Raw genomic sequence first — 15,418 nt, forward strand, 5'->3', positions numbered from 1 at the left:
TAAACAAAACTACACATATTCTAAAAGTTTCTTACACTGTTTACTCACTCATCATGGATGGATTAGGAACAGTTTCATATTTATGATTATGGGCGGAGCTATAGTATATGACATCACTGCATGTGTGTGAAGACTTCGGTGAAAATGAAACTTAACAGATGAACTGGAAGCTTCTTCAAAACAACACTTCTTTTCAGAAACCCTGAAATTAACGATCAAATCTGACATTCACTCACAGGTAAGGCATGATGCAGTACAAGAACGTTTGTAAAATTAAAGTCTGCGTTCATGCAACATTTATCAGAATCAGGAAGTATTTGAACTGCAGACAGAATAAACAAAGTTCAATAAAAACCATAACTCTTATTAAATAGAAATGACTCTTGGTGGTTACAGATGTTTATTTAGTAAGTTATTTGCTTGAAAAATTACAGTTCCACTCATTTTCTGTGTTTTTTTTTATTTTTATAAATCTCATGATTGTATTAAAATGTTGATGTGAAAACCTAGTTTTTCCCCCTAGTTTAGTGTCTGTATTTAGTTTCTTCAGATTTTCTTCAGGTATTTAACATGCAACATCCATAGCCTAATTTACTCAGTACATATAATTATCAAAATTGCTCTCTTCAGGAATGTTGAAGATATATTACTTATCTTATTACTACTTATTTTTTCAGCCATGGCATCCTCCAGTGGTCCATCACTAAATGAGGAGCTCCAGTGCTCCATCTGTCTGGATGTATTCACTGATCCAGTCACCACTTCATGTGGACACAGCTTCTGCAGAACCTGCCTGACCAAGTGCTGGACGGACACACAGACCTGCTTCTGTCCACTCTGTAAAGAAAAATTCAGCAAAAGACCTGATCTCAAGATTAATACAACACTCAGAGAGGTTGTGCAACACTTTAAGGAGAAGCTCAATCTCGGAGAATCCGAGGTGTTATGTGACGTCTGTGGTGAAAGAAAGCAGAAAGCTGTGAAGACCTGCCTGACGTGTCCAAGCTCTTACTGTGAGACTCATCTGGAGCCTCATCACAGAGTCCCACGTTTAAAGAAACACAAACTCATCAATCCTGTGGAAAATCTGGAGGATTATATATGCCAGAAACACGAGAGACCTCTGGAGCTGTTCTGCAGAGATGACCAGACGTGTGTTTGTCTGTCCTGCACTGAAGGAGAACACAGGACTCACAACACTGTTCCTATAGAGGAGGAGAGTCGAGAGAAGAAGGCAAGAGTTACAAACAAAGCACTTTAAACACCCCATGAAATTCAGTTCCCTATCAGTCAGTCACGTTCGACATTACATCGGACTGAACTTACGTATAGGGATCTCGCCTGAGAGCCCAATCACCATCGAGTGGTAACAGAACAAGCCAATGCACACCGGCGAAAGAGATTTGCATCTCAAGCCGCTTCCAGTTATATTAGGCAGCGTGCAAACTCACACATTAAGCTTTTGCTTCGGAGCAGAGCAGATGTTGTTTCACTCTGCTCTTCAATCATCGTTCAGTGAGTGAGTTGTTCCTTTGTTGGTGTGACTCTCCTGCCGGGTGCATCCCCGCAGTCCCATGGAGGACCCAGCATCTCATTCGGGGCTCCTGCAGAGGACCGGATGTCAATCGCTGCATCTGAGGGCGGGTTTGAGTCCTCTGGGGATGAAGATTCGACTGCGTTGCCCCCTTCGCGGAGAGTAGCATTGTTCGAGTCCAACCCAGAGCTGATTGCCATGATTTCCCAGGCCGCTGTGAGCATTGGGCTCGAGTGGAATACTCCAACCATGTCCCGAATGCTCGCGGCTGGATGATTGGTTTCTCGGGGCGGCCATGGTGAACAGCAGCTTTCCACTCCGGTCCCTTTCTTCCTGGAAGAGGATGAGATGGTCACAAATTCGTGGAAGGCACCTTTTTTTTCCCCAGAAACCGTTCCACTGCCTACTCTGCTCTCACTACTGATGGCGGGGCGACCAAAGGGTACATGGAGATCCCCCAGGTGGAGTGTGCAGTTGCGGTGCATTCTCGGCTTTACTCGCGGCCAAGGCTTACACCGCCGCTGGACAGGCCGCCTCTGCCCTGCACGCTATAGCCCTCCTCAGGTCAAAGCACTAAAAGAGCTGCAGGAGGGTAGTTTTGACCCAGGGTTGATGCAGGAGCTACGGACAGTGACGGACCTCGCCCTCAGGGCGACGAAAGTCACTGTGCGGTCCCTTGGGTAGACGATGTCCAAGCTAGTGGTCCAGGAATGCCATCTCTGGCTGAAACTGGCTGAGATGAAGGAAGTCGACAAAGTTCACTTTCTCAACTCCCCCATCTCCTAGGCCAGCCTCTTTGGCGATGCTGTCGAAAACTTTGGCCAGCAGTTCTCGGCAGTACAAAAGCAAAGGCGATCAAACACATCCTGCCCCCTGGCGGGATGCTGCTGCTGTCTGCGGTTCAAGGACGCAATGCCTTCTCACGCATCTCCAGCCTCTCCTTTACGGTAACTGTGGAGCCAGGTAAGTGTGCCACCACACTTACAGCCCCCACAGCCTCAGTACCTCAGTGGCAGATAAGTATGCTCCTGTGCTGCATGCGGAGATCGCAGTCTTACTGAATCAAGATTCCGTTCAAGATGCTGACACAGAAATGCATCCTCATGTGCGTTCGCCACCAAGACTGGTTTGCAGTGATCAACCTGAAGGACACATACTTCTCTCGACGACTGGCTAATTCTGGCCAAAGTCGCAAGATCAGTTATGCGAACACAGGGACCTGGTGCTCAGGCACCTCAGATGCTTGGGTCTTCAGTTCCACTGAAACGGTTTAAGAGTCTCCGGGGACATATGGCATCCGCAGCCGCAGTAACGCCGCTCGGATTGGTTCATATGAGACCGCTTTTGCACTGGCTTCACAACCGGGTACACGTAGAAATCACTCCGATCTGTCACCGTACTTTCAGTCTGTGGTTGGACCATGTTTTTCTAGAGACAGGAGTTTCCCTAGAACAAGTGTTCAGGCATGTTGTTGTGTCAACAGATGCCTCAAGCATGGGTTGGGATGCTGTATGCGACAGGACCACAACTGCCAATTGCCTCGAGTTGCCGTACTGTTGGCCGGTTTCTGTCGTTGCTGCGGGGCAAACATTTGCTGTTGTTTTAGGGGAATAAAACATCATTGTGTAGTAGTAGACAGTAAGTCTCTTGGGAAACACAACTTGGTCATCAGATTCCTCCTAGGCGTTGGTGCACGGCACCTCTCTGGCAGACATATGCAGAGCTGCGGGCTTGGCAAAACCTAAATGGAGCCAGTTTCTTCCCATGTGTTGGGCACAAACAGGTAATATGCGGATAGGTTGGCTCTGTGTCTTGCTTGCTGCACCATTCCCCTCTGAGGACGGGATACGAGCGCCTATTCTGCTCCTCAGGCGAGTTCCCCCAACAGTTAAACTTTGAAGTTCCTACAACATCCTTGGCAGTCAGGATGTGGTCTCTGTAGCATTCCTTTCTGGTTGGAATAGGCACACTTTCCCTGTGTTATCAAGTAGTCTCATTGTATAGGGTCAGAAGGAACACCAGTGATTGACATTCTCTGTCCTTTCTTCTGCCCCAACAGGTGCAGGGATACTAGGCAGCTTATTCAAGGCAGGTGTTGTGGCACTTTCCATAGGGATCCCAATACGTCAGTTCAGTCCGATGTAGCATCGAACATGACTGACTGATAGGGAATGTCTAGGTTACTGATGTAACCCTCGTTCCCGGAAGGAGGGAACAGAAACTTTACATCCCATCACCCCAACTCCTGTACCTCCGCTGAAACGGCCAGGACCCCGTCTCGGCTCCTCAGCAGAAAACTTGATGTGTGAGTTTGCACGCTGCCTTATATACCCGGAAGCGGGGACTGGCTTCCGATGCAAATCTCACTCGCATTGTGCATTGACCTGTTCTGTTACCACTCAAAGGCTCTCAGACGAGATCCCAATACATCAGTTCAGTCCAACGTAAAGTCTCGGTTCCCTCCTTCAGGGAATGGGGGTTTCATTAGTTACCTACATCTTCTCTTTCCTGTGTCCTGAAGAACCTGTCCTTTTTTAAAAAGAAAAACAGCTTAATCCAATAGTGTTTCATTACATCTGATAAAAGCTAATTTTGTTACCCTCAAAACTGTCAGACATGAATTAAAAGATTCAAAACTATAATTTTAAATGTTTTTTGTTTTTTATTTTTTATTTTTTTAAGACAGTTAGAAGATGGAAAGCTATATTCAGTGATAAATGTGTCTGTGTTTTTCTCTGTATGTAGAATCAGCTGGTTCAGACACAGATAGACATTCATCAGATGATCCAGGATAGAACGAAGAAGATTCAAGAGATCCAGCACTCAGTAGAGCTGAGAAAGGTTTGTGCTTCGATCAACCCGAGTTGATATGGTCGTTTCACTCATGGTCGTTTCCGATCCCCCTTTCCCATTTCATTTTCTGTTCACTCTCTAACTATCCTAGCAAAAAAATAAAATTCAAAAAATGAAATGCATCATAATATTTCAATCTAATTAATAAAGGTGTTTTATTAAATAATTTAATTCCTCCCTGAACATCCCGCTGTCCTGTTTTTTGCTCTCTCTCATTGGCTGTAGGTCTTCGCAGATGTAGTTTTCAGTCAGAACACATTCACACAGCAGGATTGTGAATCGCAGACAGGTCCAGATTTATAGCATGTCAAATATCTCGGTGATTCTCTCAGATCGCATCTTTGATAATTTACACTGTGTGATTGTCACTCACGTGAACGAGCACCGATTTGCCTATGATTTCGGGCATTTGTCGGCGATCTCACAAAACCTTTCAACGAGCGAAAATCGGGCCTAAAATCGTTCAGTGTGAACTCGGCATTGTTTCCACAGAAGATGAAGACGATGATTCAATAACATAAGATTTAATATGATACTCTGAATAAACAGCCAATATGCGAGACGGGGTGCTGTGACAAATAATAACCGACAAATGAACAGAACCAAGGAAGGAACTTAAATATACAGAGATGATTAACTAGAAGACGAACAGCTGTGATGATTAGTGTTAAAGGGTTAGTTCACCCAAAAATTAAAATTCTGTCAGTAATTACTCACCCTCATGTTGTTCCAACCGCGTAAGACCTTCGTTCATCTTCGGAACACAAATTAAGCTATTTTTGATGAAATCTGAGCCTTGTCTCACTCCTCCATAGGCTTCTATGTGTCCGAAACTTGCTGGCCCAGAAAAGTTATTAAAGAGATCGTTAATATAGTCCAAGTGACTCCAGTGGCTCAATCTTAAGTATATCAAGCGACGAGAATACTTTTTGTGCGCAAAAACAAACAAAAATAACGACTTTATTCCACTTTTCATTTCCTTCTCTCTCGACCTCGTAGTGTTTTTGCGCAGCGCGTCTGTGTTACACGTCACCACGTAGGCTCACTATTGGCCGACGCCGGTCATGTGTGTGTTGCGTGATGACGTGCAACACAGACGCGCAGCGCAAAAACACTACGAGGCCCAGAGAGAAGGAAATGAAAAGTGGAATAAAGTCGTTATTTTTGTTTGTTTTTGTGCACAAAAAGTATTCTCGTCGCATGATAAACTTAATGTAGTGCCACTGTAGTTACTTGGACTATTTTAACGATGTTTTAATAACTATTCTGGGCCGGTGAGTTTCGGTCACACTGGAAGCCTATGGAGGAGTCAAAATTCTGTCAGATTTCATCAAAAATATCTTAATTGTGTTCCGAAGATGAACGAAAGACTTACATGGTTGGAACAACATGAGGGTGAGTAATTACTGACAGAATTTTCATTTTTGGGTGAACTAACCCTTTAATGTCCATAGTAACTGATGAGTGGCAGAAAATGAGAACAAGGAACACAAGTGACGAATGAAAGCAAACTGAGAATCCATGAAAACAGAAACTAACAGTACATAACGGTGACATCATGTTGCTCCAAAACACGTATGATTTTTTCCTATAGAGCACAAATCTGTTGTATGGAGTTCTAAAGGAGTTCTTCAACAGCTCGTCCTCAAGAGTGCAAAACATTTATTTTGTTCCACTGAAAAACAAGTGACATAAGGTTAATAAAAGATGATACAATTTTCATTCAGGGGTGAACTATCCCTGTAAATAATATGTGAATATTGAGTAGATTAACAGATATAACTGTTCTCGTTCATCAGAGAAACACAGAGGAAGAGAGATTCACCAGTGTTGAGCTCTTCACTGATCTGATCCGCTCCATTGAGAGATGTCAGTCTGAGCAGCTTAAGATGATGGAGGAACAGCAGAACGCAGCAGAGAAACAGGCTGAAGATCTCATTAAAGAGCTGCATCAGGAAATCACTGAGCTGAAGAGGAGAAACACTGAGCTGGAGCAGCTCTCACACACTGACGATCATCTCCATCTCATACAGGTCTGTCAACATCTGTCTCAGTCAATATGTACAATATTACAGGACAAACTGTCTGTTCTTTAAGGTCCACCCAATTGACCCAACGATGGTGTCCAATGGTGTGGCTGAAGGTTTCCTGTGTGTTCTGTCTTTTCAGTGCGTAAAGTGATTTAATTTCAATTACACTTTTATCTGACTCAATTTTATCTTGACCTTGAATTTAGGTTGAAATGCCAATGGATTATTTGTCATTTATATTTGTCTAGATATTTTATTATTCTGTTAAACTCTTTACTTTAGATTGTTCATTCGGATTCCAATGTTGCTCAGAGTCTCACACCGGCCGTTAACGTGAATCTCACGGTCACAAACTCGCCAGTCTGATCATTAGTCACAGCTGAGGTTATGACTAATAATATTTAATAGGCCGCCCATTGCCATTATTTAAATAGTAATTCCGTTTGGTCCATTACAGTCACCTATATAACAACTTAGTTAAAGCTCCAACAATAACCAGAGGTTATGGCTAATACTTTGCAGTAATGTTGCTTGCTATTATTTAAATTGTATTGTCTAGCCCCCAATAGTGAATGCAACAATGTAACAACTTAACTAAAGTCAAGCAGTTATTCAGACATCTAGATCTCGCCTGATGTGCTGCATGCTCAATCTAACCCGAGATCTAGTATGTACTCAACCCTGGACACAGATTAGCGGAAACATGGATACAACATAATCTAGTAGAGTCAATAATTTCAGGTAAATCAGGTAAATCTATTATGCCAATTACATAATTATGTCGAAGATAATCAATACAAAACAATACAAAATGCTCAGAAATAAAGAGTAAAATATGCATAATGCTGAGTGTATGGAAGACCTTCAGCATTACGGGCTGATCAGACGACAGAATCACCCTGAGCCTTTTGCAACATTTCTTTAAAGCTGCAGTCCGTATTTTTTCCTCTTTGTCGCCATCTCTGTTTGAAATCTGCAATTGCAGTTGTTCGCGGAATTATCAACTTTACGTGGGTTGTGCCTCGGCATGGCACAGCGCGGATGAATCCAATGTTTTGAGGAGAATGTGCGACTGTCAGTCGCCGCCGATGTGGATCCTGGCATTCGCAATCACAGATTATACTTTTTGGAAGTATGACCAACGTAAGGATTTTCACCGGAAAATGTCGTCTGAACGTTGTGACTGTCGTCAGTCTCTTTTTTTCTGTAGCCACTCCGAAGTCCAAACGAAGTCTTTTGATTTTAAATTGGGTGAATCTCCAGTTGTCACTGGTGATTGTTGTTTGAACCTTTCTGGACCTGCCATCAAATTGATAAGTTTAATTATATCAAGCGCTGTGAGAAAAGGCTATAAATCTCCAACTCCAACATCCTCACACTCATAGCCGACTAGCCGAGACTCTTCTGTGTAATGACGCAAAGACATGCTCGAATTTCCCACAGAAATCCACCAGTACCACTGGAATTAAAAACATTATTACAAGCTTACCGTTTTGAATCGAGCTAAAGCAAGCAGAGAGTTTTGAACACTGGCTGGTTATGTACTTGCTCAAAAATGTATTTTGGATCATTTTTAACCCCAAAAAGTTACAGACTGCAGCTTTAAATACTCAGACCAAGACAAAACATCCTCCAAATGGAGGCACGAACTAACAATTGGAATTTGCATTAATCAAGATCCCAGAATTGGTAGTTTAGACCTTATTGAGGACAGAAGGGAATTTGCATGAAATACAGCAAGCAAAGTATTTCTAAACTGTGGAGACGGATGCCTGCATGTGTTTGTTACTTGTGTTGAGGATACGTTTACACGACACCGATATGCTGAAAATGGAGACGTTTTTCCTTTGAGTTTTCTTCGACACTAGCCTGGCAAGCCAGACCTACATCAAGATGTTAGGTCTGGCAACTCACCATAGACGCGGCTCAATCCGAGGGGCGGGATCAACGGCTGTCTTTCAAATTCCCTCTGCACGCAATAGGACAGCACTACAACCAACCAGAGCGTTTTCCCAACAGCGGAGCTAACGTTAGTTGACAGATTCAACTTTTGAATCTGGCCGGCAAAACTACGAACACATCTTCCTTTTTTAAGAATGACTTAAGTGCCGTTCTTTGCTCTTTTCTCAAAGAACAGCTTAACTCCAAGTCCTCCAGAGTCGCGGCCAAAGCCGATTCGAAAGACTGTTCTCTAGCAGCAGCCATTCTTTGTTTTCAAGTAGCAGGGAACCGTCGCAACTCTGTCGTCATTATGTTAAGCCCGCCCCGCCTACTCTATACACGATGTGATTGGCCTAACCCAGTTTAGGTTTTTACAGCTCAAAAGTCAACGGAGAGTTGCTAGACTACCCTGGCTGCAAAATAAATTTTGCTGCCGCTAGGGTGCGTCTATATTTCTAGGCTACTTCGACAACATTATCAAAACGATCCTCATTCACACGGATCTGTGAAAACGACTAAAAACCCTGTATTCTGCTGCCAGGCCATTAGATGGCGATTCAAACACTATAGACTGAACATATTTAAATATTTTAGAGATGTTTTAATAGAGAAAATATAAGCAATTCTTCATGTAATCAATAAACTAGGGGAAGTATGGTCATATCATCCATATTCATACAGAGGTTTTGCCTCAACTGTGTTAGAAAGCTCCTGTGTAAAACATATTGAACTGCTTTAATAATAATGATCATATTTAACAGTCTTCTCTCTCCTGCTGTAGATGAGCTCATCCCTGAACACGCGTCCACACACCAAGAACTGGACTGAGATCAGGATTGACTCTGATGTGAATGTGAACTCTCTTAAAAGAGCCCTGACTGAACTGAAGAAAACTCTACATAGGAATCTAAATGAAAAACTCAGTCAAACTGGTATGTGAATATCAAATACAGTGTATAGATTTTTTTTTGTTATTAACTTAGAAATTACGTTTTGCAAGGAATATTATGGGTTGAATAAAAAGTTGGTGATCTCACAATTATTTTGTCTCAGTCTGCAAAAGATCACACTGTTTGAGAAATATAATCATACCATAACTTAAACTTGCCATGTTAGCATTAGACTGGTATGATAAAATCACTTACTAAACGTAGAGTATGTAAAGTTATATCCAAACTTTAACTGTTATAACCAGTTAAACTAATTGAGCTCCTACTTCAGAGTCGGTCTAAACCAGCACTATAGACCTTAAGCCCCAGAGAAACAAGCCTGCATATTGTCTTTAGAATATTGTCTTTGAACTTCCGTTTTTGAGTTCGCTTTGTATATTTCTATGGCATCGCTGTCAAAGAGTAATTCGCTTTTGAAGTGGATTTACTTATTGCAGAGTTTACGAAAGTGATCATGAGTGATAAACAGTAATGTTTAAAGCAGATGTCTTAACAAATGTCAGTAGACCAGGAAGATTTTAAAACAAACCGTTCATTCATAAATGCGTAAGATCGCAGTGAAAATACAGACCGGAAGACAAAAGACAACGAGCGCAGCGCTGAAAAGGGGCGGGGCTACATAAGGTCTATAGCAAGGATGGGCAACTTCGGTCCTGGAGGGCCAATGTCCTACAGAGTTTAGCTCCAACCCTAATCAACCACACCTGAACAAGCTAATTGAGGTCCTCAGGATTACTAGAAAATTACAGGCAGGTGATTTTTTTTTTTCAGGGTTGGAGCTAAACTCTGTAGGACAGTGGCCCTCCAGGACCGAAGTTGCCCATCCCTGGTCTATAGGAACTACCAGTGACTTAAGTGTTCGCTGATTGGCCGAACGCACTCAAAACACCATCACCCGCTGTAAAAAAAAAGCTGTGTAAACACAGATTAAAGCCTATATACACTGCTCAAAAAAATAAAGGGAACACTTTTTAATCAGAGAATAGCATCAAGTCAGTTAAACTCCTGGGATATTGATCTGGTCAGTTAAGTAACAGAGGGGGTTGGTAATCAGTTTCAACTGCTTTAGTGTTAATGAAATTAACAGCAGGTGCACTAGATGGGCAACAGTGAGACAACCCCCAAAACAGGAATGGTTTTACAGGTGGAGGCCACTGACATTTTTTCCCTACTCATCTTTTCGGACTGTTTTTCACCAGTTTTGCATTTGGCTAGGGTCAGTGTCACTACTGGTAGCATGAGGCGATACCTGGACCCTACAGAGGTTGCGCAGGCAGTCCAGCTCCTTCAGGATGGCTCATCAATACGTGCCATTGCCAGAAGGTTTGCTGTGTCTCCCAGCACAGTTTCAAGAGCATGGAGGAGATTCCAGGAAGACAGACAGCTACTCTAGGAGAGCTGGACAGGGCTGTAGAAGGTCCTTAACTCATCAGCAGGACCGGTATCTGCTCCTTTGCGCGAGGAGGAACATGATGAGCACTGCCAGAACCCTACAAAATGACCTCCAGCAGGCCACTGGTGTGAATGTCTCTGACCAAACAATCAGAAACAGACTTCATGAGGGTGGCCTGAGGGCCCGACGTCTTCTAGTGGGCCCTGTGCTCACTGCCCAGCACCAGGGAGCTCGATTGGCATTTCCCATTGAACACCAGAATTGGCAGGTCCGCCACTGGTGCCCTGTGGTTTCCACAAATGAGAGCAGGTTCACCCTGAGCACGTGACAGACAGGAAAGGGTCTGGAGAAGCCGTGGAGAATGTTATGCTGCCTGTAACATCGTTCAGCATGACCGGTTTGGTGGTGGGTCAGTGATGGTCTGGGGAGGCATATCCATGAAGGGACGCACAGACCTCTGCAGGCTAGACAATGGCACCCTGACTGCCATCAGGTATCGGGATGAAATCCTTGGATCCATTGTCAGACCCTATGCTGGTGCAGTGGGTCCTGGGTTCCTCCTGGTGCACAACAATGCCCGGCCTCATGTGGCGAGAGCATGCAGGCAGTTCCTGGAGGATGAAGGAATGATACCATTGAAGGGCCACCACGCTCACCTGACCTACATCCAATAGAACACCTCTGGGACATTGTGTTTCGGTCCATCTGACATCACCTGGTTGCACCTCAGACTGTCCAGGAGCTCAGTGATGCGCTGGTCCAGATCTGGGAGGAAATACCCCAGGACACCATCCGTCGTCTCAGTAGGAGCATGTCCCGACGTTGTCAGGCATGCATACAAGCACGTGGGGGCCATACAAACTACTGAGAACCATTTTGAGTTGCTGCAATGAAATTTCAGCAAAATTGACAAGCCTGCTGCATCATTTTTTCACTTAGATTTCCGGGGTGTCTTTGAATTCAATCCTCTGTAGGTTGATTATTTTCATTTCCATCAAACGATGTGGCATCGTTTCGTTCATAACACATTACCCAGTCCATATTAGTATAGATATCCAGCATGATATTTTTCCCCATTGAGATCTGATGTGTTTTCAAAGTGTTCCTTTAATTTTTTTGAGCAGTGTATTTACTCCACAAACTCACTCTACGAACATGGACAACAGTGATAGATGAGCCTCTCAACCTTTACGCTGAGGAGAAAATCCAACGCAACTTTGAGCGAAACATGATTATGTATATCTGCTCAGCAACACTGGACATCAACCACACTGCACATGCTAATAACTTTTCATTACGGTCTGCTTTCTATGTATGACAGTTATATCTAATAACGTGTTAGACAGATCGCAAACTAATGAACGTGAGCACTATGAGCTCAGTCAAAATAAAAGTCCCAACAACAAGCGCGGCTCACGTCACTTCAGAGCTCCTAATGGCGGTGCGAATGCAACCAGGAAATTGTTCCTAAGCGAACCATTAGTTTTCCGGGGGAACCACCCTGGAGGCGAGTTCTTGCAACTACCCGGTGTGAAAGCCCCTATTTTTTTGATGACATAATCAAAAAATAAGTCATGCCTTCTAGTAACGCCTGCCTATAACCTAGTTATTTGTAGGCCTATCATTGTATGCATCTCTCTAACGGTTACTCCATGTGTTATGTTTGAAGGAGGGTTCCAGTTTGGCAGCACTGGTGGGTTTGGAGCATCGGGGAGCAACAGTAGTGTGTTTGCCTTCGGGGGGGCAGCAGCAGCTCCAGCCACTCCTGCTGCCAGTCCAGCGATGCCTGCGCTAAACCCCACCGGCGGAGGCTTCAGCCAGACCCCGGCTTTCAACATCGGGTAAGAAGAAAAATTGTGCTCTAACACTACTGAAAACAGCATACTATGTTATATCATATTGCATTTCATATTATGTGAAGGCTACAACTCATTATAATTTATTTTTTATCAGTCAATCTATTGATTCTTTTCGCCCAACAGTGGAAACACGGCTAAATAGTCAGTCTATAAAGTATATATAAATTGTCTTATTAGTCATATATTAGATATACTCAATCCATCAATTCTTTTGTCTCCAGTACAAGCAGTATGTCCTACCCGTTGTCCAGCACCCCAGCGCCCAGTAGCGCTGCTTCAGGAGGGGTCAAAATGACGAGCGAAAGAGCGATCAGACCTTCATCCAAACGGCCTGACGATGAGGTCAGATGTTCTGCTGGTTATATGCTTTGTCATACCAATGTTTTTGGAATGGTTTGATGCTCATGTAGACTGTTTTACTTTCAGCTTGCTGAGGACCCAGACCTGCCGCCTGCTTCTCTTCCCAGCAATTTCACTTTGCCCACATTTAATTTCTCCTCTCCTCCCCCTTCCTCCTCGTTCACCTCCGGCACAACACCACTTGCAACCGTCTCTGAGGAACCGCCAGCAAATAAGGTATTACTTTACCTCTGACCCCTTTTCTCTGACATAGTCTTGGCTCAGTAAACTGAAAGGTGCTCATTGCTGTTATGTTGGACAAATAGTGTGGACAAGTATCTGTAACTCTTTATTTATTTATCAGGAGCCAGTGGCACCATCCACACCACCATCTGTCCCATTCACATTCTCTTCACCTATCATAAAGGCCACAGCAGCCAGTCCTCCAACTTTCTCTCCATCAGTAGGTTTCCTTTATTCATTTACACTGTTTCATGCAAAAACAAGCATCTGTAATGATAATTAGGGATGCACCGATAAAATTTTTTCCGATTCGATACCAAAAATTCTGAGTATCGGCCGATACCAATCCGATATCAGCAACAACAAAAATTTAATCAATGTAAAATTTCTATATGTCTGTGTGTTGAACTTATAATTACTCTTTTGTGTGTTAAACCTCATTATAAAGAAAAACAACAAATAAAAAAAATTGTGATCATAATCTATGACAAAATACTATTATAAACTAGATTAGTGGAAAATTCAGCAGCAAAAGTTACTCTCGAAAAATAAATTTGTTTTAAATTAAACATTTAGTGAGAATTTTTTTGTGGTGATGGAGAACAAATAAAAGTGAATAAGTGTAGCACTAAATCTGTTAAAATGTTATACATTTCTCTTTGTAATGTTGTAAAATACTTTAATGAAAAACAAGTAAATATATTTATATACAATATACTATAAAATTACACTGATTCATGCAAAACAAGCATCTGTAATGATGATGATGATGATGATGATGATGATGATTCTTCCCTGCAGGCTGGATTCACCTTCAGCGCACCTACTTTGAAAACAGGCCCTTCTTACTCCAATGGGAAAATTGTTCCAACAGTAGCACCAGGTAAGACTTGTTTTGCAAAGCAGATGTGCTTTCATTTGAAGTCCGGTTTTGGTGGTGTTGATGTTTCTTCCCTGCATGTTTCGCAGTCAAATCAGTGGCCAGTGAGGAAAAAGAGTTTGAAGGACCCTTCAAACCTGCAAAAGTCTTAAAACAGGGCAGTGTTTTGGATATACTTAAGGGACCTGGTATGATATTGTAAGGCTGGTGCCAGTATGTCTGGTCAACCACTCGATGAAACAAAAGGCCCTCCTGAAAATTAACACTTGAACTATCTCCTGCATATGTAACAGGAACTTCCGAGACGCGGCACACAGTGCCGTTCACACTTCACACACACTATCTCCCCCTTCAGTTATAAAATATGAGAAAAGTGATGTGTCCCTTAAAGGTGTTTCCCTCCCCCAGATCCTCCATTCAGACTATACCTCCTGTATGTAAAACAAGAACCTATTCAAGTACAAATTCTGATCTCGCAGTGTGAATCCCTGAATAGGGAACCAAAATCGAATTATAATGACAGACGCCACCATTTGGCAAGAATATTGAATTATCTGGGTATATAAGGAAAAGGTGTAGAAAAGTTAGAGGAGTCTGTAGGTTGACGGCCCACACAACCGCTGTGTGTAATTTTTGTTGCCAGGTAATAATTTGTGCAAACTCTTTGATTCCTGAATTGTTATGTTATGATTAACTGATGATTTTATTCTTGCGAATTGGATTTTGAATTATTGCTTCATTACCCGGTCAGTATATTGTAAACGTTTGATTTTACTCTCAACGACTCTGAGACTTGTTTTTCCCAAGTAGATTAACGGATCCGTATATTTCCACAAGGTTGCGTCAGAGATTAGCGACGGCTAATAACTGATATCAGACAATAAGTGTACTTGGATGAGAGGATGGGTTTGTCTATCTAGAATCAGCAAGATGCTGGTTGATCAGCCTAGCTTGGACGCGTCCGATGACTTCTGTTCTAATTGAATGTTACTTTAGATAAGTATACGTGGAACGAGCCACAAGTTTGGCCAAACAAAACCATTTTTAAGAAAGGTAAAGTTGATCGACTGACGTCTTTAAATGGTGGTCAAAAAATGCTACTAAAGTAAATGATTGAATTAAGTTCCTGAAGGGCATCCAAGGGGGCTATTGAATATATCTTCGATTGTTGCGCGTGGGAATTCCGGCAAATCCTAGATATTTAGCCAATTAACCTCTATTTCTGATCTTCGGGACTGGCCCCTTGTGCCGGAGACCTGGTAAGGAACTCGAAGCGATATAGTTTCCTGATCTAAGCGGGTAAAATACAATCAGAGTTTAAAAGAATAATCAAATATTCGTTCATTTTAATGATGCGCAGATATCATTAAAATCTTTTTCATTTATGGAGTCAGAT

At 42.7% G+C, this 15,418-nt stretch overlaps 1 protein-coding gene across 5 annotated transcripts in view; it reads left to right on the top strand.

The window, feature by feature from the left end:
* The first annotated feature begins 122 nt into the window (after positions 1–122).
* Positions 123–15,418, top strand: part of LOC311299659 (uncharacterized protein) — a 35,618-nt gene continuing 20,322 nt past the window's right edge. For 3 of the 5 annotated variants that reach the window (XM_084423379.1, XM_084423381.1, XM_084423382.1), the window contains exons 1-11: positions 126–238; positions 678–1,234; positions 4,280–4,375; positions 6,187–6,420; positions 9,140–9,290; positions 12,371–12,542; positions 12,782–12,902; positions 12,987–13,136; positions 13,264–13,362; positions 13,944–14,025; positions 14,112–14,210. In XM_084423379.1, the coding sequence (XP_084279505.1) occupies positions 680–1,234; positions 4,280–4,375; positions 6,187–6,420; positions 9,140–9,290; positions 12,371–12,542; positions 12,782–12,902; positions 12,987–13,136; positions 13,264–13,362; positions 13,944–14,025; positions 14,112–14,210 (1,759 nt within the window). In that variant the 5' untranslated portion in view covers positions 126–238; positions 678–679. Of the gene's footprint in view, positions 239–677; positions 1,235–4,279; positions 4,376–6,186; positions 6,421–9,139; positions 9,291–12,370; positions 12,543–12,781; positions 12,903–12,986; positions 13,137–13,263; positions 13,363–13,943; positions 14,026–14,111; positions 14,211–15,418 lie in introns of all 5 variants that reach the window. The other 2 variants (XM_084423380.1, XM_084423383.1) reach the window with 2 other exon arrangements.

This window comes from Rutilus rutilus, assembly GCF_951802725.1.
Source record: "Rutilus rutilus genome assembly, chromosome: 11".
Classification (NCBI taxonomy): Eukaryota; Metazoa; Chordata; class Actinopteri; order Cypriniformes; family Leuciscidae; genus Rutilus; species Rutilus rutilus.